Here is a 27,787-nt window from a genome sequence, read left to right as displayed (position 1 = left end):
GCAACAACTCTTACAATTCCAAATATTGAATCCTGCAAGATACTGTTCTTAATTATACAACTACCTTTTTTTTGCCATAGCAGAGATGCTGAAAAATGTCTATATTGGTCTGCTAATACTAGTAAAGCCACTACTTTTGTGAAAAAATATTTATAAAAAAACTTTAAATTTTTTCAGTGCTTCCTGCGGCTATTCTTCCAATGTAAAGTATTGCTCTGAAGTTCTGGCATGCATGGCATGTAATTGAAATGCTTGTTATCCTTGATGCCACACAACCCGCACCCTGCCCACGAACGACCTCTATAGACGAAGTTCAACACAACATCACCGCCCGTTGATCCTAGTACTTCAACACAATTCCCTTATGCAATGTGCGTTTAAGACGTTCATCTGCATGTTTTAAGCCTTCACTCAACTGCGGAGCAATCCGCGGCATTTACAAGCGCGAGCTCTTCAGAGCAGACATTGGCACCGCACGCAATATAGATGGAATTGTAATAATGGAACACCACTGGGTACTGTTTTCTGTCTTGTTGCAGTTATCCTTCCAAACAGGTAAGACATAATATCGGTCAACATTGTCTCTCTTCCAACAGTTGTGGGGGTAGTTTATTTTAACCACTAGGTGATTCACGAACATGATCACCTTGGTCACTGTACTAAATAGATTTGTTGCCACTGTTTTGTTCATTATTATATATATTTTTTTGTGTGGGCTATAAACATGCATTTCTATTCAGTTAAGAATTGTATTGTAGCCTAGCATACACCTTTTCAGCAGATTATAACTTTATCGTTCAGGATGTAGAGAGAGCCTGTTGGTTACCCTGTACCTTGACATTTTGTTAATCACTGAAACCTAATGAGGAAATTTGATATTTGTGCGCTCAGCATCAGGTTGCGTTCATCTCAATAATTAATCTAGTGGACCGGGCACAGCACGGAGACATTGGCAAAAAGTAAATTAACAGCGATTTTTTTCTGCACAGATTGATAAGTGACCTCGTTGTAGTCTAAAATACTTGTTAGACATTAAAATTAGGAATATTTTTTCAATTAAATAATGACACTTGTTTTGATCAACTATATTATTTGGGAACGTTTGTTCAATAGCCTAGTAGGACTGTTTGTATAGGCTCGCTAAATGGCTTGTTATTTTCCAAGAGCCTCGAGTCATTGGCTCAGATAAGCGCTGTTCTAGTCATATCTTGTCATCTCAGCAATAACTGTCATTATGGAAATGTAGCGACATTTCTCAGAAGTAGGTAAATAAGCAGTGGCATTTTCTAATAATTAGTTTTGCATAGACCTACTGTGGGTCTGCAGCGTTTCATGTAATTTTTGTGACCATTAGCCTAGCCTATAGAGAAACTTTTGTCATACATTTTCCAATCAACAATTTTTACATCAACATTTGCATTAAATCTCAGTTTTAAGCCTTGTAATTGTGTTTTGGTGTTAGGGCTCCGTATCATATAACACGTTTTTTTAACATAACTTACAACATGCCTCACCAGTGAATTTAATGTCTCACCTATAATTACATGCCTCACCTATAGATTTAATTTAAGGCTTTATTGAGCAGTATTGAGTTGTCAATGGTAGGCGTAACTCTGCTTGTAATTGCTTACATGGTTGAATAATCAATCCAAACAACACCCACTTGAAATCAGGCAAAGGCAGATAGATAATGTCAGTTATCCTGTGAAGTGATGCTTCTTGAAATAGAGGAATGCTTTCTTCTATAGAGTGGAATTTCCCTGCACAACTTGGTCAGAGCATTTCGTATTATTCTGTACGTAAATCTGAGACACTCCATTTATGATGATGATATGTTACTTTACGTATGGTTACATTAATCAAATCAAATCAAATGGTATTTGTCACATGCACCAAATACAACAGGTGTAGACCTTACAATGAAATGCTTTCTAACTTACAAGCACTTAACCAACAATGCTTTGAGAAGTTTTAAGAAAAATAAGTCATAATCAAAGAACAGAAAATATAAGTAACAAATAATTAAACAGCACCAGTCAAATAACAATGGCGAGGCTATATACAGGGGGTACCGGTACAGAGTCAATGTGCGGGGCCACCGGTTAGTCGAGGTAACTGAGGTAATATGTACATGTAGTTAAAGTGACTATGCATAGATAATAAACAGAGAGTAGCAGCAGCGTAAAAGAGGGGCCTGAATAGCCCTTTGGTTAGCTGTTCAGGAGTCTTATAGCTTGGGGGTAGAAGCTGTTAAGAAGCCTTTTGGACCTAGACTTGGCGCTCCGGTACTGCTTGCCATGCGGAAGCAGGGAGAACAGTCCATGGCGAGGGTGGCTGGAGTCTGACAATTTTTAGGGCCTTCCTCTGACACCGCCTGGTGTAGAGGTCATGGATGGCACGAATCTTGGCCCCAGTGAAGTACTGGGCCGTATGCACTGCCCTCTGTAGTGCCTTGCAGTTGCCACAGCAGGCAGTGATTCAGCCCATCAGGATGCTCTCGATGGTGCAGCTGTAGAACCTTTTGAGGATCTGAGGACCCATGCCAAATCTTTTCAGTCTCCTGAGGGGGAATAGGTTTTGTTGTGCCCTATTCACGACTGACTTAATGTGTTTGGACCATGATAGTTTGTGATGTGGACAACAAGGAACTTGAAGCTCTCAACCTGCTCCACTACAGCCCTGTCGATGAGAATGGGGGCATGCTAGGCCCTCCTTTTCCTTTAGTCCACAACCAACTCCTTTGTCTTGATCACTTTGAGGGAGAGGTTGTTGTCCTGGCACTACACAGTCAGGTCTCTGACCTCCCTATAGGCTGTCTCATTTTTTTTCCCACCTTTATTTAACCAGGTAAGCTAGTTGAGAACAAGTTCTCATTTGCAACTGCGACCTGGCCAAGATAAAGCATAGCAGTTCGACACATACGACGACAGAGTTACACATGGAATGAACAAAACATACAGTCTATATACAGTGAGTGCAAATTAGGTCAAATAAGGGAGTTAAGGCAATAAATAGGCCATGGTGGCGAAGTAATTACAATATGGCAATTAAACACTGGAATGGTAGATGTGCAAAAGATGGATGTGCAAGTAGAGATACTGTGGTGCAAAAGGAGCTAAATAAATAAATACAGTATGGGGATGAGGTAGATAGATGGGCTGTATACAGATTGGCTATGAACAGGTGCAGTGATCTGTGAGCTGCTCTGACAGCTGGTTCTTAAAGCTAGTGAAGGAGATGGGAATCTCCAGTAAGATGGAAGATGGGAATCTCATCAATGTCGGTGATCAGGCCTACCACTGCTGTGTCATTGGCAAACTTGATGATGGTGTTGGAGTCGTGCCTGGCCATGCAGTCATGAGTGAACAGGGATGCAGGAGGGGACTGAGCATACACCTCTGAGGGTGTTGAGGATCAGTGTGGCGAGATATGTTGGTATATACCCTTACCACCTGGTGTCGGCCCGTCAAGAAGTCCAGGATCCAGTTGCAGAGGGAGGTGTTCAGTCCCAGGGTCCTTAGCTTAGTGATGAGCTTTGAGGGCAGTATGGTGTTGAACGCTGAGCTGTAGTCAATGAATAGCATTCTCAAGTAGGTGTTTCTTGAGTCCAGATGGGAAAGGGCAGTGTTGAGTGTAATATAGATTGCATTGTTTGTGGATCTGTTGGGGCGGTATGCAAATTGGAGTGGGTCTAGGGTTTCTGGGATAATGGTGTTGATGCGAGCCAGTGCTTCACGAAAACATGGCTCACTCGAGACACTCTATCGGAGTCGGTACAGCCAGCTGGTTTCTACACGCATCGCGCCGACAGAAACGAGCATCTTTCTGGTAAGAAGAGGGGCGGGGGGGTATGCCTTATGATTAACGATACGTGGTGTGATCATAACAAGTCCTTCTGTTCACCTGACTTAGAAATCCTCACAATCAAATGTCGATCGCATTATCTACCAAGAGAATTCTCTTTGATTATAATCACAGCCGCATATATTCCCCCCCCCCCCCCCCCCCCAAGCAGACACATCGACGGCCCTGAACTAACTTTATTTGACTCTATGTAAACTGGAAACCACATATCCTGAGGCTGCATTCGTTGTAGCTGGGGATTTTAACAAAGCTAATTTGAAAACAAGACTCCCTAAATTCTATCAGCACATTGATTGCGCTACCAGGGCTGGTAAAACCCTGGATCATTGTTATTCTACTTTCCGCGATGCAGGGTAGCCTAGTGGTTAGAGCGTTGGACTAGTAACCGGAAGGCTGCAAGTTCAAATCCCCGAGCTGCCAAGGTACAAATCTGTCATTCTGCCCCTGAACAGGCAGTTAACCCACTGTTCCTAGGCCGTCATTGAAAATAAGAATTTGTTCTTAACTGACTTGCCTAGGTAAAATGTAAAAAAATATAAGGCCCTCCCCCGCCATCCCTTTGGAAAAGCTGACCATGACTCCATTTTGTTGATCCGATTCTATAGACAGAGACTAAAACAGGAAGCTCCCACGCGATTCGGTGAGCGAGTTTATTAGCAAGTGCATCAGCGATGTCCTACCCACAGCAACTATTAAAACATTCCCAAACCAGAAACTGTGTAATGATGGCAGCATTCACGCAAAACTGAAAGCGCAAACCACTGCTTTTAACCAGGGCAAGGTGACCGGAAACATGACCGAATACAAACAGTGTAGCTATTCCCTCCGCAAGGCAATCAAACAAGCTAAGTCTCAGTATAGAGACAAGGTATAGTCGCAATTCAACGGCTTAGACAAGAGGTATGTGGCAGGGTCTACAGTCAATCAGGGATTACAAAAAGAAAACCAGCCCCGTCGCGGACCAGGATGTCTTGCTCCCAGACAGACTAAACAACTTCTTTGCTCGCTTTGAGGACAATACAGTGCCACTGACACAGCCCACCACCAAAACCTGCCGACTCTCCTTCACTGCAGCCGACGTGAGTAAAACATTTAAACGTGTTAACCCTCGCAAGGCTGCAGGCCCAGACGGCAACCCCAGCCGCATCCTCAGAGCATTCGCAGACTGGCTGGTGTGTTTACGGACATATTCAATCAATCCTTATCCCAGTCTGCTGTTCCCACAATGTTCAAGAAGGCCACCATTGTTCCTGTTCCCAAGAAAGCTAAGGTAACTGAGCTAAACGACTACCGCCCCGAAGCACTCACTTCCGTCATCATGAAGTGCTTTGAGAGACTAGTCAAGGACCATATCACCTCCACCCTACCTGACACCCTAGACCCACTCCAATTTGCTTACCGTCCCAATAGGTCCACAGACGACGCAATCGCAACCACACTGCACATTTCCCTAACCCATCTGGAGAAGAGGAATACCTATGTGAGAATGGTGTTTATCGACTACAGCTCAGCATTTAACACCATAGTACCCTCCAAACTCATCATCAAGCTCGAGACCCTGGGTCTTGACCCCGCCCTGTGCAACTGGGTACTGGACTTCCTGATGGGCCACCCCCAGGTGGTGAGGGTAGGTAACATCTCCACCCCGCTGATCCTCAACACTGGGACCCCACAAGGGTGCGTTCTGAGCCCTCTCCTGTACTCCCAGTTCACCCACGACTGCGTGGCCATGCACGCCTCCAACTCAATCATCAAGTTTGCAGACGACACTACAGACGACACCACAACAACAACGAGAAGCCTACAGGGAGGAGGTGAGGGCCCTCGGAGTGTGGTGTCAGGAAAATAACCTCACACTCAATGTCAACAAAACAAAGGAGATGATCGTGGATTTCAGGAAACAGCAGAGGGAACACCCCCCTATCCACATCGACGGGACAGTGGTGGAGAGGGTAGTAAGTTTTAAGTTCCTCGGCGTACACATCACGGACAAACTGAATTGGTCCACTCACACAGACGGTGTGTGTTGGGCTGTATCACCGCCTGGTACGGCAACTGCTCCGCCCACAACCGTAAGGCTCTCCAGAGGGTAGTGAGGTCTGCACAATGCATCACCGGGGGGCAAACTACCTGCCCTCCAGGACACCTACACCACCCGATGTCACAGGAAGGCCATATAGATCATCAAGGACAACAACCACCCGAGCCACTGCCTGTTCACCCCGCTATCATCCAGAAGGTGAGGTCAGTACAGGTGCATCAAAGCAGGGACCGAGAGACTGAAAAACAGCTTCTATCTCAAGGCCATCAGACTGTTAAACAGCCATCACATCAACATTGAGTGGCTGCTGCCAACATACTGACTCAACTCCAGACACTTTAATAATGGAAAAATTGATGTAAAAATGTATCACTAGCCACTTTAAACAATGCCACTTAATATAATGTTTACATACCCTGCATTACTCATCTCATATGTATATACTGTACTCTATACCATCTACTGCATCTTGTCTATGCCGTTCTGTACCATCACTCATTCATATGTTTTTATGTACATATTCTTCATCCCTTTACACTTGTGTGTGTATAAGGTAGTTGTTGTGGAATTGTTAGGTTAGATTACTCGTTGGTTATTACTACATTGTCGGAACTAGAAGCACAAGCATTTCACTACACTCACATTAACATCTGCTAACCATGTGTATGTGACAAAGAAAATTTGATTTGACATTTTTTATTTGACCAGGCTTTCATAGCACTTCATGGCTACCGACGTGAGTGCTACGGCTCGGTAGTAATTTAGGCAGGTTGCCTTAGTGTTCTTGACCAATAACTAATGTACGGTGGATTGGTGTGAATGTATAACAACCTAAAAGTTGCGAGTTCGAATTTCATCACGGTCAACTTTAGCATTTGAGCTAATTAGAACGTTTTTAGCTACTTTGCAACTGCTTAGCATGTTAGCTAACCCTAACGGTTTTACCAAACCTTCACCTAACCTGCTGCCTGAACGTCTATCAACCCAAAGGATGCGAGTTTGAATCTCATCACGGACAACTTTAGCATTTTCGACAATTTTGCAACATTTCAATTTTTACTACTTTTAACTACTTTGCAACTACTTAGTATGTTCGCTAACCTTCTCCTAACCCTAAACTTAACCCTTTTAGCTAATCCTTCTCCTTCCTTCTAAACCTAACCTTAATCCTTTAACCTAACTCCTGAAATTAACCTTAACCCTGACCCCTAACCCTAACCTCGCTAATGTTAGCGAGCTAGAAAACATTAGCCACCTAGCTAGAATGCAATACATATCATTCATTTAGCAAATTTGTAACATATTGTACGTTTTGCAAATTAATAACATTAAGCACGTTTTGCAAGTTCATTAAATATTGTACTTTTTGCAAATTCGTAACATACAGTGCCTTGCAAAAGTGTTAATCCCACTTGGCTCTTTCATATTCATATTTTGTTGCATTACAACCTGTAATTTAAATGTATTTTTATTTGGATTTCATGTAATGGACATTCTCAAAATAGTCCAAATTGGTTAAGTGAACATTTTCAATAAATTAAAAAAATATATAATTGGAAAAGTAGTGCATGCATATGTATTCACCCACTTTGCTATGAAGACAATAAATAACATCTGGTGCAACCAATTACCTCCAGAAGTCACATAATTAGTTAGATTTCACACAGGTGGACTTTATTTAAGTGTCACATGATCTCAGTATATGTACACCTGTTCTGAAAGGTCCCAGAGTCTGCACCACCATTAAGCAAGGGGCACCACCAAGCAAGCGGCACCATGAAGACCAAGGAGCTCTCCAAACAGGTCAGGGACAAAGTCATGGAGAAGTACAGATCAGGGTTGGGTTATTTTTTAAATTAGAAACATTGAACATCCCGCAGAGCACCTGTAAACCCATTGTTAAAAAATGGAAAAAATATGGCACCACAACAAACCTGCCAAGAGAGGCCCGCCCTCCAAAACTCATGGATCAGACAAGTAGGTCAGAGCGGCAACAAAGAGACCAAAGATAACCCTGAATGAGCTACAAAACTCCAATCTCCGCTGTGGAGCATCTGTCCATAGGACCACTTTAAGCCGTACACTCCACAGAGCTGGGCCCTTACCGAAGAGTAGCCAGAAAAAAAGCCATTGCTTAAAGGAAAAAATAAGCGAACACGTTTGGTGTTCGTCAAAGGCATGTGGGAGACTCCCCAATCATATGGAAGGTACTCTGGTCAGATGAGACTCAAATTGAGCTTTATGGCCATCATGGAAAACGCTATGTCTAGCACAAACCCACCACCTTTCATCACCCCGAGATTCAGCCACCACCGTGTAGTGGGGATGTTTTTCATCGGAAGGTACTGGGAAACTGGTCAGAATTGAAGGAATGATGGATGGTGCTAAATACAGGGAAATTCTTGAGGGGAAACCTGTTTCAGTCTTCCAGAGATTTGAGACTGGGACGGAGGTTCACCTTCCAGCAGGACAATGGCACTAAGCATACTGATAAAGCAAGACTCAAGTGGTTTAAGAGGAAACATTTAAATGTCCTAGAATGGCCTAGTCAAAGCCCAGACCTCAAACTTCAATCCAATTGTACGCCAGCGGATCCCATCCAACTTGAAGGAGCTGGAGCAGTTTTGCCTTGAAGAATGGCCAAAAATCCCAGTGGCTAGATGTGCCAAGCTTATAGAGACATACCCCAAGAGACTTGAAGCTGTAATTGCTGCAAAAGGTGGCTCTACAAAGTATTGACTTTGGTGGATGAATAGATGTGATAGATGTGATATTTCTTGTTTCTTTCACAATAAAACATATTTTGCATCTTCAAAGTGGTAGGCAAGTTGTGTAAATCAAATGACACAAACCTCCCAAAAATCTACTTTAATTCCAGGTTGTAAGGCAACAAAATAGGAAAAATGCCATGGGGGTGAATACTTTCGCAAACCACTGTATCATACTAAATTGTTGATGGACATCCAAAAATTAATAGATACAGTGGGACAATAAAGTATTTAGTCAGCCACCAATTGTGCAAGTTCTCCCACTTAAAAAGATGAGAGAGGCCTGTAATTTTCATTATAGGTACACTTCAACTATGACAAACAAAATGAGAAAAAAAAATCCTGAAAATCACATTGTAGGATTTTTAATGAATTTATTTGCAAATTATGGTGGAAAATAAGTATTTGGTCAATAACAAAAGTTTTTCTCAATACTTTGTCATTGCCAACAAAGTGTATATAACAGAGGTCAAACGTTTTCTGTAAGTCTTCACAAGGTTTTCACACACTGTTGCTGGTATTCCGATTGGCCCATTCCTCCATGCAGATCTCATCAGCAGTGATGTTTTGGGGCTGTTGCTGGGCAACACGGACTTTCAACTCCCTCCAAAGATTTTCTATGGGGTTGAGATCTGGAGACTGGCAAGGCCACTCCAGGACCTTGAAATGCTTCTTACGAAGCCACTCCTTCGTTGCCCGGGCGGTGTGTTTGGGATCATTGTCATGCTGAAAGACACAGCCATGTTTCATCTTCAATGCCCTTGCTGATGGAAGGAGGTTTTCACTCAAAATCTCACGATACATGGCCCCATTCATTCTTTCCTTTACACGGATCAGTCGTCTTGGTCCCTTTGCAGAAAAACCCCATGCTTCACAGTAGGTATGGTGTTCTTTGGATGCAACTCAGCATTCTTTGTCCTCCAAACACGACGATTTGAGTTTTTACCAAAAAGTTATATTTTGGTTTCATCTGACCATATGACATTCTCTCAATCTTCTTCTGGATCATCCAAATGCTCTCTAGCAAACTTCAGAGGGGCCTGGACATGTACTGGCTTAAGCACGGGGACACGTTTGGCACTGCAGGATTTGAGTCCCTGGCGGCGTAGTGTGTTACTGATGGTAGGCTTTGTTACTTTGGTCCAAGCTCTCTGCAGGTCATTCACTAGTTCCCCCCCCGTGTGGTTCTGGGATTTTTGTTCACCGTTCTTGTGATCATTTTGACCACACGGGGTGAGATCTTGCGTGGAACCCCAGATCGAGGGAGATTATCAGTGGTCTTGTATGTCTTCCATTTCCTAATAATTGCTCCCACAGTTGATTTCTTCAAACCAAGCTGCTTACCTATTGCATATTCAGTCTTCCCAGCCTGGTGCAGGTCTACAATTTTGTTTCTGGTGTCCTTTGACAGCTCTTTGGTCTTGGCCATAGTGGAGTTTGGAGTGTGACTGTTTGAGGTTGTGGACAGGTGTCTTTTATACTGATAACAAGTTTAAACAGGTGCCATTAATACAGGTAATGAGTGGAGGACAGAGGAGCCTCTTAAAGAAGAAGTTACAGGTCTGTGAGAGCCAGAAATCTTGCTTGTTTGTAGGTGACCAAATACTTATTTTCCACCATAATTTGCAAATAAATTCATTAAAGATCCTACAATGTGATTTTCTGGATTTTTTTTCAAATTTTGTCTGTCATAGTTGAAGTGTACCTATGATGAAAACTACAGGCCTCTCATCTTTTTAAGTGGGAGAACTTGTACAATTGGTGGCTGACTAAATACTTTTTTGCCCCACTGTACCATACGAAACGTAACAAACAATGCAATATGGAGTGTTTCAGATTTACGAACAGAATAATACAAAGTGCTCTGAGTCCAGGTTGTTCTGCATGGTGGGCTTTGGCTGGTTGGTGGTCTGTTAAAGAGAGCAGTGCACAGTACGTTGCACCTGGCGAGTCTTTGTCCTGGACGCAATGCCCAGGTAGGCCAGTTCTGCCTACATCTCACCTGTGCAGGGGTTGTCTGCTCTGTAGTTTATTTTGTGTTGCCTGTGGGTGATTTATTTTTCACTCTTCTAAACCATCCTCTGCCAAATTCTATTTAGGCTATACTCAAAGTGTTCTAGTTGACTATTTCATACCGTAAGATTTCTGTCGGGTTGAGAGCCGAAGGGCACATAGGGAATGGGATGGGAGATTACTTGTTTGGCGTTCAAGACAAAATCAATATGACACTCCTCCCGTGCTGATATTGCTGCAGGTAGATTTCAAGTTGTGCCAAGAATTGTACACGGTGCATTGTTTTACATCTTTGCCAAAGCGATTAACTCACCTGTCATTTTTCAGTCATAAAATGATGTCAATATGTTGCTAGGAGTGCTATGATAATGATTTGTATTGATATCGAAGTGCATGCAAAAAAGGCTCTGGGGATCTTGTCTACCCGTCCTCAGTGTTGACATACATTTCTAGCAGAGGAGGCTGGTAGGAGGCGCTATAGGAGGATGGGCTCATTGTAATGGCTGGAATGGAATAAATTAAATGAATGTTGTTTCTGTATCTTTGATGTGTTTGATACCGTTCTATTTATTCCCTTCCAGCCTTTACAATGAGCCTATACTCCTATGTCTCCTCCCACCAGCCTCCTCTGATTTCTAGCTGACTATTACTGTTGAAGTACCTGCAGTGCACTCTTTGCTGTTAATGATAGGCACTTGTACTTACTTATTTTACTCCATTCTGTTAAACGTGTGTTATGTGTTATATGGCGCTGAGTGAGGACTGTGGCTTTTATGATTACATTTTAAGTGACTATGTGCATGATATCCAGAGCCTGTTTGATCAATACTGTAATGACCATCCCAACCATGTTACTACAGGTAGCGCCAGACCCACCATCACCCCCAGAGGCCTCCACCTGGTCATTCCACTCAACATCCCCTTCAGCCTGCTTTGCCAGGGTGACCAGGTGGTGCAGTGGCAGCGGGAGGATCGCCCCAAACTGAGGGGCGAGGAGCGGACTAATGGGGCGTCCGTCCTGAAAATCCCCAGAGCTCAGCCTGGCCACATGGGCCGATACATCTGTCTGGAAGAGAAAACCGGAGAGCAGAGCTCTATCTACGTCTACGTCAAAGGTGTGTTTCTTTCTGAGTCAACATTCATAGCCCTGTTTGCCTGTGTGGGCATGCATGTGAGAGTTTTTATGTGTATAAGGCAATGGTTCTCATCCTGTTCCTGGGGACCCAACGGGGTGCACATTTTGTTTTTGCCCCCTAACACCACACACCTGACTCAAGTCATCAAAGCCTGATGACGAGTTGATGGTTTGAATCAGGTTTGTAGTGTTAGTGCAAAGCAAAAACGTGCAACCCTTTGTGTCCCCAGACCACTGGTACAAGGGTGTGAGTGAGTGAAAAAGAGAGAAAGAGTGGGTGGGAGAAAGTGTGCATACGAGATAGGTAAGCCTCAGAGAGGCTTGTGAACATTTATTTGAGGCAGAACAAGTGATCAAATATTTTTTTAGAGGGGCACTGTGTGTGGGTGTGTTTGTGCATGAAGGTGTTTACTGGATTGATAGGTATTTGGATCTGTCTTTGGATCGTGCCATGTCCATATGGCAGTGCATCTGGGCTCCTGAGTGGTGCAGCGGTCTAAGGCACTGCGTCTCAGTGCAAGATGCCTCAGTGCAAGAGGCATCACTACAGTCCCTGGTTTGTATCCAGGCTGTATCACATCCAGCCATGATTGGGAGTCCCATAGGGCGGCCCAATTGTAAATAAGAATTGTAAATAAGAATTTGTTCTTAACTAACTTGCCTAGTTAAATAAAGGTTATATTTAAAAATAAAAAAACTGCTTATATCTTGGAAAGTGCCTACAGTGTATGTGTGTCACTAATTGATTGATTATTGGCTAAAGATCAAACTGGATCTGTCCCCATGTTTGAATAACATAATTAGCACTCTCCTAATCTCTTCTCTCAGTACTATACATACAGCACATGTACTCTGGACATTGTTCTATATACCTGAGGCTGTTTTCATACCACACTGTTGATTTAAAGTATTTTTTTTGGCAGATCCTGATAATGTCTTTAGAAAGACCATTGTGTTCAGTATCCTGACTCGTGTGGGCGACAGTGCCTCCATCCCCTGCCTAGCAACCGACCCGAGAGTGGTCAACCTGCGCCTGGAGCCATGCCATGGCGGTGCCCTCCCTAATGGTCTCCACTATGCTGCCAGCCTGGAGCGGGGCATGGTTATCTATGACACTAAGAAGGCCTTTGAGGGCTGTTACATCTGCACTGGCAGACTGAGCGGTGCCCTCGTTAAATCACACAGCTATGATCTGAATGTGCGACCAGGTAAAATAGCATTAACTGTGCGTGCATCTGTGCATGTAGGCACTAATACAATCACTCCTGTGTTTGTGTTCTGGGATGTGAAGTACTGTATCCGTGACATAGTTTATTTGATATTCTCATATGTTTTACTCAGTCCCAGATGTGCCCCCTGTGATTGAGTTGCGTGGGCCCAAGAGGGTGGTCCTGACGCGGGGCCAGAATCTCACCCTGACCTGCAGCACCACCAACGTCAATGGAGACATCAAGCTGAAGTGGGCAGCTCCGCCGGGCACGGTGAGAACCCTTTTGCCTCTCTCTGAGGGGTTTGCCAGGGAGGCTGGAGGGATACCTATAGGACAGCTCTCCAATAGACTGATTGGAAAATAGATTTTTATTGAAATAGAGCAAAAGTTAAATGTCTTTTTTATAATTGCTAGAGACTCCAAAATGCTCCAAGTCTGAAAAATCAGTATCTTGAGAAATGAGTGTGATGTTCAGTTGGCTGTGTGTGTGTTTACCGAGTCTCAGGGTCCTGAGGTGTGTGCATGTATGTGCGTGAGGTAAGCCCTCCTGTCCCCCTGCCCGGGGAGGGAAGGAATGCAGCCCAGACCAGACAGGGTTAATCTCTATAGATCTCTGGGTGTTGATTGACAGGATGCCGTGTGGGCTTCGTATCCACAGCAACCGGCAGTGAAGAATGGCTCACGCATCCTGACTGAGCCCATCACACACGTACGCAGCGCTACACTCCAAGTCAACTCTGTCGGGACACAGGATTCTGGGAGATATCGATGTGAGGGTCAGAATGAGAAGGGGATCAGCTCTGAGTCAATCTGGCTGGACGTCTATGGTGAGTATATGGCATTGCAGTGCACTTCTGATCTATATTGAAATTCTCCATTTGAATGGGTTGTATTATGCATTTCCTTAACGTGAAACTATCGCAACACTCATTTGAAAACACAAGTGGAAATGGAGTGGTTTTGTTAAGAAGAGTCAAAGGTATTTTCATGTGGGTGACTGTCAATGTGTCTTACCTGTGGGTTGTTGTATGTCTTCCAGATAGAGGTTTCATCAACCTGGCACCGTCAGATAACAGTTCTGTGCGTGTGCGTGCTGGGGAGAGTCTGTCCCTGCATGTGGACATGGAGGCCTATCCCAAACCGCATACCTTCTCCTGGAGCTTCTCAGGCCAGCAGCTGAGGAACACCTCTGATCATGTCATCACCAAACAGAACCACCGACACAGGTACACACACACGCAAACACACACACTCATCCACCAGGGTTTCCATTAGGATAATTTGGCGCCGGACAAGTGACCGGTAAGATTGAATTTATCAGACATGAAAGAAATTGACCTGTCATCCATATGCATTGGGTGCGTATCCCATTAGGCCATCCACCCACGCAGCCAGTGCCATCAATAAATGACAGATATTGGCCTCCCGAGACAACTGAGATCATCATCTGACAAGAATCTCCAGGGGACAATGACGCAATTCCCCAATAATGTTCAAGGGAACTTAACACAACGTTCCAAGAACATCCTGGGGATGTCCCCGGGACCAACCGGTAACAAACAGGCTGAGCTCGGGCGTCAGTTGAACAATGTTTCCTCATTGGTGCGACTGGCTTCTGGGTTAAGTGACGGGTGTTAAGAAGCGTGGTTTCGCGGGTCATGTTTTGGAGGACACATGACTCGACCTTTGCCTCCCGAGCCTGTTGGGGAGTTGCAGTGATGAGACAAGATTGAAATTGGTGAGAAAAAGAAGGTAAAATACCCCCAAAAATTATATATAATAAAAATACACTGAGACAACTGGGACCATCACCTGACAAGAAGCTCCAGGTGACCATGACACAATCCCCCAAGAATGTTCAGGGGACCTTCACACAACGTCCCAAGAATGTCCTGGGGATGTCCGCGGGACCAACCGGTAACTAGACAAAGCCTCCAGGGGACCATGACTCAACATCCCAATAATGTCCTAAAAACATCCCCGTGAATGTCCCTGGGACCAACCGGGAACTAGAAAAAACCTTCAGGGGACCATGACTCAACGTCCTAAAAACCTCTCCGGAACAAACCTGAGAACGTTTCATTGGGACCATCACGTGACATCCTAAGGACGAGTAAAATGAATGTCCTAAAAAGTTCCTGCCATGTTCCTGATATGGTCCTCAATGACATCCTGGGAACTTCAAGGAAACTAAACAAAGGTCCCCCAAAGAACATTCTATTGGGACTATTACACGATTTCCAGAGGACTAGTAAGATGAAAGTCCTGAGAATGTCCTAAAAAGGTCCTGACATGGTCCTCAATGACGTCATGTGAACTTACAGGGAACTAGACGAAGGTCCCCCAGAGAACATTCCCTTGGTACCATCAATTGACGTTCTTAGAATCTTCTCAGAACGTTAGTGGGATAACATAGTAGGAATGTTGCAGAATATCATCTGGATGTCCCCTGTTTGCTGGTTAGGCCTATTGATGTAATAATATAAAGGAAGAGAGGTTTAGGCCTAGCCTCAGAGAGATAGAGATATGCCTGTGGCATGCTACAACACTGACATAAATGAATTAATACTTGTCTGATAGGTTTCTGTGTCTGTTATACAGATATAAGCGTACAGAAAGAGGCTAATTCGTAAATTGTCAATTTTTATATTTTTTTGAAAGATGAGCATCATATTTTTATATTATAGGAGTCATTCTGGTAGCCCTAAAACATTCTTCCTCACCTCATTCAGTTGTCAGTGATTTGGAGCACCAGTGTGCACTGCCTTCATATCATAGACCTTCAGTATATGGTGTCTTTGGCCTGGTTTACTAACTACGTCTCTCAAAGAGTACAGTGTATAAATTCAGAAAATCTGCTGTCTCAGCCACTGCTTGTCACCAAAGGAGTACCCCAAGGCTCGATCCTAGGCCCCACGCTCTTCTCAATTTACATCAACAGCATAGCTCAGGCAGTAGGAACCTCTCTCATCCATTTATATGTAGATGATACAGTCTTATACTCAGATGGCGGCTCCCCGGATTTTGTGCTAAATGCTCTACAACAAAGCTTTCTTAGTGTCCAACAAGCTTTCTCTGCCATTAACCTTGTTCTGAACACCTCCAAAACAAAGGTTGTGGTTTGGTAAGAAGAATGCCCCTCTCTCCACCGGTGGGATTACTACGTCTGAGGGTTTAGAGCTTGAGGTAGTCACCTCATACAAGTACTAGGGAATATGTCTAGATGGTACACTGTCCTTCTCTCAGCACATATCAAAGCTGCAGGCTAAGGTTAAATCTAGACATGGTTTCCTCTATCGTAATCGCTCCTCTGTCACCACAGCTGTCAAACTAACCCTGATTCAGATGACCACCTTACCCATGCTAGATTACGGAGACGTAATTTATAGATCGGCAGGTAAGGGTGCTCTCGAGTGGCTAGATATTCTTTACCATTCGGTCATCAGATTTGCCACTGATGCTCCTTATAGGACACATCACTGCACTCTATACTCCTCTGTAAACTGGTCATCTCTGTATACCCGTCGCAAGACCCACTGGTTGATGCTTATTTATAAAACCCTCTTAGGCCTCACTCCCCCCTATCTGAGATATCTACTGCAACCCTCATCCTCCACATACAACACCCGTTCTGCCAGTCACACTCTGTTTAATTCCCCAAAGCACACATCCATGGGTCGCTCCTTTTTTCAGTTCGCTGCAGCTAGCGACTGGAACGAGCTGCTAAAAACACTCAAACTGGACAGTTTTATCTCAATCTCTTCATTCAAAGACTCAATCATGGACACTTACTGACAGTTGTGACTGCTTTGTGTGATGTAGTGTTGTCTCTACCTTGCCCTTTGTGCTGTTGTCTGTGCCCAGTAATGTTTGTACCATGTTTTGTGCTGCTACCATGTTGTGTTGCTACCATGTTGTTGTTATGTTGTGTTGTTACCATGCTGTGTTGTCATGTGTTGCTGCCTTGCTATGTTGTTGTCTTAGGTCTCTCTTTATGTAGTGTTGTGTTGTCTCTCGTCGTGATGTGTGTTTTGTTCTATATTTATATTTGATTTCTTTTAAATTTTTAATCCCAGCACCCGTCCCCACAGGAGGCCTTTTTGCCTTTTGGTAGGACGTCATTGTAAATAAGAATGTGTTATTAACTGACTTGCCTAGTTAAATAAACGTTTAAATTAAAAAAATCAATAAAAAGAATAGGCTATTAGCCACACCACACCAAATCTTCACAAACGTTTCTACATTTTATTAGGGTAATGTCAAAAGCAAGTCAAGCCATTGTTTTTTGGGAAAATACAAACAGGATCAATTATATTGCGGTAAACACAACATTATAGTTGGAACTTATTTTGGCCAAAGAAACTGGCTCAACAAAATTAAACTATGCACTTACAAACTGGTTTAAACCTTCACAAAAGTTTTGAACAGGCTATATTGGAGCAATTACCAAGAAAGGCTAGTTCCTACCTTACCCAACAAATGACAGCAATAGGTTAATGAGATTTATTTTACAACATGCCTACTTATAACCCATCTTAAACAAAATACGGAGCACACAATTAAAAAGACAGATCAAACTTAATTTAGCCAATGAAAATGTCTCAAAAGAATGAAATAAAACACATTTTGCATATTTTATTTTGCATATTTTAATAATAACAATAATGATAAAACAAATTATTATAAATACAACAATATAAATGAATGAAAAATGTCTTCCTACCTGACGAGTGTGTTGCACAGTAGCCTACATTTGGCTGCACCAACATTCTTCTCATCTTTGTTCATTACAACATTAAAACTTTTCCATACGGAGGACTTTACCCTTGTAGCAGGGCTCCAGATGAACATTTTCCCCTGGTGGCACCAGCCCATGATTTGGTTTTACCCCCCAAAAATGGTGCCATCACACAATAGAAAAAAAATAGTAGGCCTATCATCTTATAAAGTCATTCACAGTGTAATAGACGACTGAGATGGTATTTTTTAAATTGTTTTTTTACCTTTTATTTAACTAGCCAAGTCAGTTAAGAACAAATTCTTATTTTCAATGACGGCCTAGGAACAGTGGATTAACTGCCTGTTCAGGGGCAGAACGACAGATTTGTACCTTGTCAGCTCGGGGATTTGAACTTATTGAAGAAATAAGTTGTATAATTATCTTGTGATGTTGGGATTCAAAATATTTTAATGTGAAACCTAATCCAGTGATATGTCATGCATTGTGGGTAGACAATGATGCAATTCTTGTTATATTTTACTTTTCAAATAGAGCTCCAGAATTTTCAGATTTTTGTTGCTTGCATCCTTATGTGCTCTAATATCATAGGCTGATTTATTTGGGGCTAATTCACCACCTGAGTAAGTGGAAAATCAAAATACATAAGCGATATCACTAACTCTAAAGATAATACCCACTCATAGTAGCCATGTATTCATTTAACAGTACAATTAATGTCCCAAAAAATGTCCAATGAGGCCTATGTACTCCCAATGGCCAATGCACATTTCGCTAGCTCCATATCTGTAAAAATAGTTGCTATTGAGCTTATAATTGAAGAGTTGAGAAATAAAAAGTATACCTACAGAAAGCTGAGAACATCTTCTCTCCATCTGTGACAATAGAATAGCTGTGTTTTCCCAGCAACTGGATATTCAAAAGTTATACAAACAGAACACTTTTCTTTCTCCCAGAGCATTTTTTTCCCCCCAGGAAAGGAGAGAGAGATAGAATGGCTCGCTGGACACAGAAACAGGCCCCAGCGAAACAGCTACAGGGACAGGCAGGCACACACTTTCATGACAGGAATCATGAGGATAATGAACTTCACTGTTTGAGCTAATCATGTTTTTAACCTCCTAAAGAATATGTTTTTAGTGAGCTGAATTCATGTGCAGCCCGCACGCAACCAATCCATTTTTTTTACTTGCACAACCTAGTCAAAGGGTCACAAAATGCAACTAAATAGTCACAGTCTGGAGCCCTGCCTTGAAGACTTTTCACTATAGGCGTACTCTCTAACTTTTGTTTTACTCAATGAAAAAGGCCTCCATCTTCGCAATCAACATTAGGCTAGGCTAAGGTTCATCTCTTGCTTTCTCTCCCTCCTCAGCCGCAGGGCAACCCCGGAGAATTGGACGGAATAAAACATTTAAAAATCTGCCAAAATCCGGCAATTACTGGCTAATGGAAACCCTGACACACACACACACACACACACACACACACACACACACACACACACACACACACACACACACACACACACACACACACACACACACACACACACACACACACACACACACACACACACACACACACACACACAGAGAGAGTCTTTAACAGCTAACCTTGTGGGCACATACAATTCAGTCCCATTCAAAATCCTATTTTCCCTAACCTATACCCTAAACCTAACCCTAGCACTTAACCTAATTCTAACACTAATTCTAACCTTAGCACTAAACCCCCTAGAAATAGCATTCGACATTGTAGGGACCAACAAAATGTCCCCAGTTGATCAAATTTTCGTTAGTTTACTATCATAGTGGTGACTTCGGGTCCCAACAAGTATAGATAAACACACACACACACACACACACACACACACACACACACACACACACACACACACACACACACACACACACACACACAACAACAAAAAAGTATAGTTAAACACGTCCACACACAAATACAAAACAACACACTCTCCTTGCCCTGGGCCTACCACATGATGAATATGTTCATTACACCCTCTCACTGAAATGTAACACCTTTGGTTCCTAACTGGCCCTGGGTAATTGAGAGATGATTACACTTTTATGCAACAGCCAGCCTTTCCCTGGCAATGCTTTACCACACTCCAGAGCTGCCTGAGAAATTCAGTAAAAATTCATTAGTGCTTCTGGGCTTTTTGTGTGTGCTGTAATACTGTGCAGTTAAACTGTGGGGAAATAACCGGCTTTCTGGTGGTAAAGAGTCATTGGGCAGTTGCTGAACCAAACCTGGTACTGTGTTAATCATGAGGTGGTTTACTTAAATAAATCAGCTGCAATAACACCAGTTGTTTTTTAAATTTCTGTGGTTGATTTAATCACCAGGTACAACAGTGAGCTCAGGCTGGTGCGTTTGAAAATGTCAGAGAGTGGGGTCTACACCTTTTATGCCTCCAATGGTGATGCAACAATCAATCAGTCATTTACCGTCTACGTTATCAGTAAGTCATGACATTATATTATCTTAAGGTGCCCTGGAGCCACACATACATTATATTGGGAAATGTGCAGTCTGAGACTTCACTTCTGCATACTGTCAATATGATGCAATTGATCATTAACATGATATGGCATTTATGACCAGATTTTCACAGACCATTTGGCGTATGTGTTAAAGCCCAACACCTCTTTCGCCCCCCTCCCCCAACCATCAAAACTGCAGTAATCCAGAGCATCACGGTTGATTTATATGCTATATATACCCACCTGGCATCAACACTAACATGTTTGTGCTCAGGTAAACCAGAGATTGTATCTCATGATGGCCCAGTTGATGGACAGGTGCGATGTGTAGCTGAGGGATACCCTGCCCCACAGATCACCTGGTACTACTGTGAACAGCCTTATATGAGGTGAGATCACTGGGGTAACACACACACATACTCCCAATGATATGCTATGATTGGTCTGTTTTGATAGATCGAGGGAATTTAGAAATTCAACTGTAATGACTTAAAGGGATATTTCAGGATTTTGGCTATGAAGCCCGTTATCTACTTCCTCCGAAGTTGCTCTTCATAATATTTCTATATATCTTAATTCCATTATTTTACTTTGTAGATTTGTGTGTATTGTTAGATAATACTGCACTGTTGGAGCTAGGAACACAACCATTTTGTTACACAATAATATCTGTTAAATATGTGAATGCAACCATTAAAATTTGATTTGATTTGAGAAGACCTTAGTGAGAGGGTTTCAAAATGGTCTATTTGTCTTGACCTTCCCAGAGAATAAGCAGAAGTGGAATTGGACAGATGTTATTTGTTGGTGGACTGAACTGATCAAGGTTTGGAGAGGTGATTTGTGATTGGTTTGTTGGCTTGGAATGAGATTAACGTTATGATTTGGGGATTGGACAGTATGTTCTCAGAAGTTATTTATAATGATGATGGCAACACCAATCCCAGGAAACACTGGCAATGAGTCAGAGGCGATTGGCTAATCATTATCCAATCACTTTCAATTAGGATCAATTCAACTTAGAGCTGTCCAACTCAAACAAACATGCTTATAGTTACCCTTGCCATGTGTATTTGATTTTTTTGTATACTTAAGGTACTAGGTGATGGTATGAAATGTCTTTAGAATGCCTCAATATTTATAATCAGCCTTTATTGGCCCACACATCCAACTTTATTGGTACACAAATAAATAGTCTCACACTCTCTATATATAAACTCCCAGTAATTTATACCCAGTAAACTGTGAGTTTATATATTTTTATAGAGTGTGCGGCTCTCATTTATTTTTTGATGGCTTGCAGTTTATTTGCCGTTAGTCAGCAGCTCCACACTAAATAATGTTCTCTGAATGTGCTCCAGCTCATGTTATTTATTAGACTATTAACACACACACACCGCACACACATACTGTACACACGCACACTGAAGAAGCTCTGAGATGTTCTTTAAGTGTGACTTGGCCTGTCAGTATGTGGAAAACAGCTGCTGTTCTTGGTACGGTGCTGTGAAATGTGGAGCCTTGCTTGGGGCACTCTCTACTTCTTCCAATCATTGTGCTCTACTTCAAACAACAGACTAATCCCCAGCCTTTTCCCTTTCAACATTATAGCTCTCATCATAATGTAACTTGATGATATTGGATAACACATGTTTTCACTCTGTGGACTTTGTGTACCTCTGAGGTGATGTTGTTTTAGCTGATGTGGAGGATCGTATGGGTTCCTTTAGTTTGCGCTGGAAGACTGGCATGGTTGGGGATGGATTGATTTAGCCTGGGACAGTGATGTTTTTATCTGGGAACATTGATTGAAGACCAATGTATGTTCATATGCGTCATGCCCCAGTGCTGTCCAAAGACTCTCTGTACCTGGCTGTTGTTTTGAAGGGCACTTATGGTGAACATAATTGGGGAAAGAGGGGATGGTTGACTCTAAATTACCTGCATTTCAATCAAAATTTCCTCACTTTTAAATGTCCATGATCTAATGTGAACCCTTAGTCTCCCGTTTGTATACTCAGTACATAACAGTACATTCATCCGTTTTACAATAATAACTGCTGTGTTTAGTGCCACATGAAACAATGGACTCAAAGCTACTGAAAACAACATCCAAATTCAGTCACACTAGTTTGGTAGACAGTTTGTCCCATTGTCCCCCTCAGGTGCTCCCACCAGATGAACGCCACTCAGGAGGAGCAGGACATTGTCACAGTGACGTTGTTGAGTCCTTCCTTTGGGAAGACTGAGGTGGAGAGCAGGCTGAACATTACCACAGGAAGATTCCACACGCTGGAGTGTGTGGCCACCGTGGAGGGAGAGCAGGACTTCACACTGTTCTCTATCAGTGGTGAGTTGTGGTGACACACACACACTCACATACACATACACACACACATACAGTTACTGGAAAGGTGCTGTCTGTAACTCTGTGGTAGGATTGAAGCTCATCATCCTGCTATGTGTGTGCGTGACTGTGTGTGTCAGCAATTATTCCTGGATAAACACTTTCAAAACACATGCACGCACAACCGGTTTTTAAGAGGTGAATTTTGCATAGCCTTGCCTTGTCTCACCTTGAGCAGAGCACTTTGCAGACTCTATGAGAAAAACACAGACACCTCACTCTCCGGAATCTACCGGCTCAGACAACTTATCTCTCTGGACCCATTCCCAGGAACTTATTAGCATTCAGTATTTTTCATATTGGCCCAGATATACATTCATAAACCGACGTCTTCCTTACTAGCCGATAGCTGTGTTTTGTGAATGTGAACAATGGACTATTTGTGTACCTCACAACTGTTGGCCTAAAGAGGACTCTACTCTACATAAACCTGCCATAAGGTTCCTAGAGTACTAAAGTAACCCCCCTACTCACTCACTCACACACACACAGTGTGTTGTGAAATCTGTGAATGTAATGTTTATAAAATTGTATAATCTGCCTTAATTTTTCTGGACCCCAGAAATAGTAGCTGCTGCTTTGGCAGCTGCTAATGTGGATCCATAATAAATACAAATACACAAGCAGTATACACAAGAGTCAGGAGTTATTGGCGGGGGGCTTGGGGGTGTTTATGTGGTCCTGGTGTCAGCTAGCCTGTCCATGTGTTTTTAATTGATGTGTTTGGTGTTAATCCCTAGGATATCCCTACCTTGGGATTATAATTAAGTACAGTGTCAACAAACCTAGAGAGGACACAGTGACTGGAAGGTGTCTGTTTGGTTGTTCCCCTACAGACTGTCTATCCCATTCAGGCCTCTCTCATTATATATATTTTATAGACAATACTTAATATGAATTATTCATAAATGAATGTTGTTAATGCAGTACTACATTACATGAACTACATTACTTTCCATCTGTAATTTGTACAGGTCACCAAGAACATTTCAGTCAGACAGCTCATTCCTTCTCCCATTATGTCTAACCTGAGGTGCAGAGTTACAGCTGTTTCTCTTTATGTGGATCAAGGTCGTTTAAGTTATACACATCATCAACACTCACCCAAACCATTTCTCAATTTGGTTCATCTAAATGTTTACGAATGACTTGGATTTTGACATAGATCTTACCCATTGATAGAGGTTCAAGATTAAACACTCATATAGGCCTGGAGTCACTTATGTAAACATAGGCAGAGCGACATACCACAAACGTGGGTGATTTGTGATAATGTATCATCACTTCCTGGCATAAATGGTCATCAGTGGTAGGGGATAGAGTACTTTTGGACCACAAATCCAGCTATCTAGAACATCCTGTTTATATACTGTGGGATGTGCTAGTGGAGTATGACGGCAGATGAAGCAAGAGTGAGAGTTGTCTTGGCGTGGGTATGAAGATAAGATTGGTATGGTGTAGAGGAGGAGGGGTAGCTGCCTGGACACAGTGGGCATGTGGGTGGGCATTATGGACGAGGTGTGTGTGTAGCTGTGCTCCTGAGTGGCGCAGAGGTCTAAGGCACTGCATCTCAGTGCAAGAGGCGTCTCTACAGTCCATGGTTCAAGTCCAGCCGGTATCACATCTGTCTGTGATTGGGAGTCCCATACGGCGACGCACAATTGGCCCACTGTTGTCCAGGTTTGGCCGGGGTAAGCCGTCATTGTAAATCATATTTTTTCCTTAACTGACTTGCCTAGTTAAATACAGGTTAAATAAATAAAAAGCCAGGCAGGCTCCTCTCTGCAGAGCATGACAGACCTGGGGGAGCATGTGCCCAGGCTTTAGCGCTCCTCTCTGCAGAGCATGACAGACCTGGGGGAGCATGTGCCCAGGCTTTAGCGCTCCTCTCTGCAGAGCAGGACAGACCTGGAGGAGCATGTGCCCAGGCTTTAGCGCTCCTCTGTGCAGAGCAGGACAGACCTGGAGGAGCATGTGCCCAGGCTTTAGCGCTCCTCTCTGCAGTGCAGGACAGACCTGGAGGAGCATGTGCCCAGGCTTTAGCGCTCCTCTCTGCAGAGCAGGACAGACCTGGAGGAGCATGTGCCCAGGCTTTAGCGCTCCTCTGTGCAGAGCAGGACAGACCTGGACGAGCATGTGCCCAGGCTTTAGCGCTCCTCTGTGCAGAGCAGGACAGACCTGGAGGAGCATGTGCCCAGGCTTTAGCGCTCCTCTCTGCAGAGCAGGACAGACGCGTGGAGACGTGCAGTGTTTAGATACTGTGGGAATTTTGGACGCAGCCCTCCATGGACCCAGGGAGTTGTAGGGGAATAAAATAGGGATGGAGGGAGAGCTTTCAAAGCCACTAACAGGTTTACAGAGGATTAGTTCCTGCATACTCTGCATTCTCAGATGATTTGAAATGGAGAGAAAGCCTCTTATGGCTAAAGAGCTTATTACACCCCAGTGTACAGAGCTAGCAAAACAATAACACATCACAAACCGCTACACAAAGGAACAGAAGACTCATTATACAGATATACATAACAACAACAGCAGCAGCACCACCACATCATGCTGCACAGCATTCCTGCATGCTGCACAACTAGAATGGGAATTAAGGAATTGGGTAATAAATAGTATACAAAATACAGAAAACACAGTTTGATTCAAGTAATATGATCACCTTTGAGTGATCACTGAAAGACAACAATGTAGCACATATGATACTGCACAGTGCTAAAGGCTAATATGTTGCCTAACATTAAAACTGATTTCTGTCTATCAGTGTTCCTCACTGATATCTTTCTCTTTTATCTAAGTCTGTTATATACAGTGGGGCAAAAAAGTATTTAGTCAGCCACCAATTGTGCAAGTTCTCCCACTTAAAAAGATGAGAGAGGCCTGTAATTTTCATCATTGGTACACTTCAACTATGACAGACTAGAAAATCACATTGTAGATTTTTAATGTATTTATTTGCAAATTATGGTGGAAAATAATTATTTGGTCACCTACAAACAAGCAAGATTTCTGGCTCTCACAGACCTGTAACTTCTTCTTTAAGAGGCTCCTCTGTCCTCCACTCGTTACCTGTATTAATGGCACCTGTTTTAACTTGTTATCAGTATAAAAGACACCTGTCCACAACCTCAAACAGTCACACTCCAAACTCCACTATGGCCAAGACCAAAGAGCTGTCAAAGAAACAAAATTGTAGACATGCACCAGGCTGGGAAGACTGAATCTGCAATAGGTAAGCAGCTTGGTTTGAAGAAATCAACTATGGGAGCAATTATTATGAAATGGAAGACATACAAGACCACTGATAATCTCCCTCGATCTGGGGCTCCACGCAAGATCTCACTCCGTGGGGTCAAAATGATCACAAGAACGGTGAGCAAAAATCCCAGAACCACACGGGGGGACCTAGTGAATGACCTGCAGAGAGCTTGGACCAAAGTAACAAAGCCTACCATCAGTAACACACTACGCCGCCAGGGACTCAAATCCTGCAGTGCCAGACGTGTCCCCCTGCTTAAGCCAGTACATGTCCAGGCCCGTCTGAAGTTTGCTAGAGAGCATTTGGATGATCCAGAAGAAGATTGGAAGAATGTCATATGGTCAGATGAAACCAAAATATAACTTTTTGGTAAAAACTCAACTCGTCGTGTTTGGAGGACAAAGAATGCTGAGTTGCATCCAAAGGAACACCATACCTACTGTGACGCATGGGGGTGGAAACATCATGCTTTGGGGCAGTTTTTCTGCAAAGGGACCAGGACGACTGAGCCGTGTAAAGGAAAGAATGGATGGGGCCATGTATCGTGAGATTTTGAGTGAAAACCTCCTTCCATCAGCAAGGGCATTGAGAAGATGAAACGTGGCTGGGTCTTTCAGCATGACAATGATCCCAAACACACCGCCCGGGCAACGAAGGAGTGGCTTCGTAAGAAGCATTTCAAGGTCCTGGAGTGGCCTAGCCAGTCTCCAGATCTCAACCCCATAGAAAATCTTTGGAGGGAGTTGAAAGTGTTGCCCAGCAACAGCCCCAAAACATCACTGCTCTAGAGGAGATCTGCTTGGAAGAATGGGCCAAAATACCAGCAACAGTGTGTGAAAACCTTGTGAAGACTTAACAGAAAACGTTTGAGCTCTGTCATTGCCAACAAAGGGTATATAACAAAGTATTGAGAAACTTTTGTTATTGACCAAATACTTATTTTCCACCATAATTTGCAAATAAATTCATAAAAAATCCTACAATGTGATTTTCTGGATTTCTTTTCTCATTTTGTCTGTCATAGTTGAAGTGTACCTCTCATTTTTTTAAGTGGGAGAATTTGCACAATTGGTGGCTGACTAAATACTTTTTTGCCTCACTGTATCTATCTCCAACGTTACACTGATATCTATCTATCTGTTATATATCTAACGTTACACTAATACTGTATGTCTCTCTCTGGTGTGTCCCTGCAGAGAGAACAGTTCCCCATGAGCTCTTCACACCTCTGCTGATTGGCATAGTGTCAGCCTCCGCCCTCCTCATCCTCATCCTCATAGTGCTCTTCTACAAGTACCTGCAGGTAACTACCCAAACTCACTACTTCTACTCAGGTAACTACCCAAACTTCTACAAATGGTTACACACCTGTATAAACTTTGAAAATTACACACAGTAAGTCATAGGCAAAGATAAGTTACAGTAGCTCACCTTTAAAAATACATTTGCATTAACTCAGAGGTCAATAAACTCTATGCTGAAGTACCACGATTAATGTGAGTTTAATGGTGTCCTCTGTACTTATCCAAATATAACTCTCTGCTGGCCTCACAGAAACCCAAATACCAGATCCAGTGGAAAGTCATTGAAGGTATCCACGGAAACAACTACGTGTATATTGACCCTACCCAGCTCCCATACGATCACGAGTGGGAGTTCCCCCGTGACAAACTGCGTTTCGGTGAGTTCCTTTGCTATCATCACACTCAGAAAAAGCAATGGTAATCACCAAGCAGGGAGGATGCCCCAGACATCTTACACTACTGTATGTATCATCTCTAATCCAGAACTGTATGATATAACATTTGTTTTAATATTATCTAGGTCTATTTTATGTGTTTC

General features: G+C 43.0%; 1 protein-coding gene across 4 annotated transcripts in view; it reads left to right on the top strand.

The window, feature by feature from the left end:
• Positions 1–372: 372 nt before the first annotated feature.
• LOC109902719 (mast/stem cell growth factor receptor Kit) overlaps positions 373–27,787 on the top strand; it is a 48,553-nt gene continuing 21,138 nt past the window's right edge. The window contains exons 1-11 of one of the 4 annotated variants that reach the window (XM_031785814.1): positions 373–555; positions 11,547–11,801; positions 12,745–13,029; positions 13,163–13,302; positions 13,690–13,858; positions 14,071–14,257; positions 20,139–20,254; positions 20,551–20,665; positions 22,442–22,626; positions 27,142–27,248; positions 27,500–27,626. In XM_031785814.1, the coding sequence (XP_031641674.1) occupies positions 501–555; positions 11,547–11,801; positions 12,745–13,029; positions 13,163–13,302; positions 13,690–13,858; positions 14,071–14,257; positions 20,139–20,254; positions 20,551–20,665; positions 22,442–22,626; positions 27,142–27,248; positions 27,500–27,626 (1,741 nt within the window). In that variant the 5' untranslated portion in view covers positions 373–500. Of the gene's footprint in view, positions 556–11,546; positions 11,802–12,744; positions 13,030–13,162; positions 13,303–13,662; positions 13,859–14,070; positions 14,258–20,138; positions 20,255–20,550; positions 20,666–22,441; positions 22,627–27,141; positions 27,249–27,499; positions 27,627–27,787 lie in introns of all 4 variants that reach the window. The other 3 variants (XM_020499316.2, XM_031785817.1, XM_031785815.1) reach the window with 3 other exon arrangements.

This window comes from Oncorhynchus kisutch, linkage group LG13 (assembly GCF_002021735.2).
Source record: "Oncorhynchus kisutch isolate 150728-3 linkage group LG13, Okis_V2, whole genome shotgun sequence".
Taxonomy (NCBI): Eukaryota; Metazoa; Chordata; class Actinopteri; order Salmoniformes; family Salmonidae; genus Oncorhynchus; species Oncorhynchus kisutch.
This window is presented reverse-complemented; position numbering and strand designations above follow the sequence as displayed.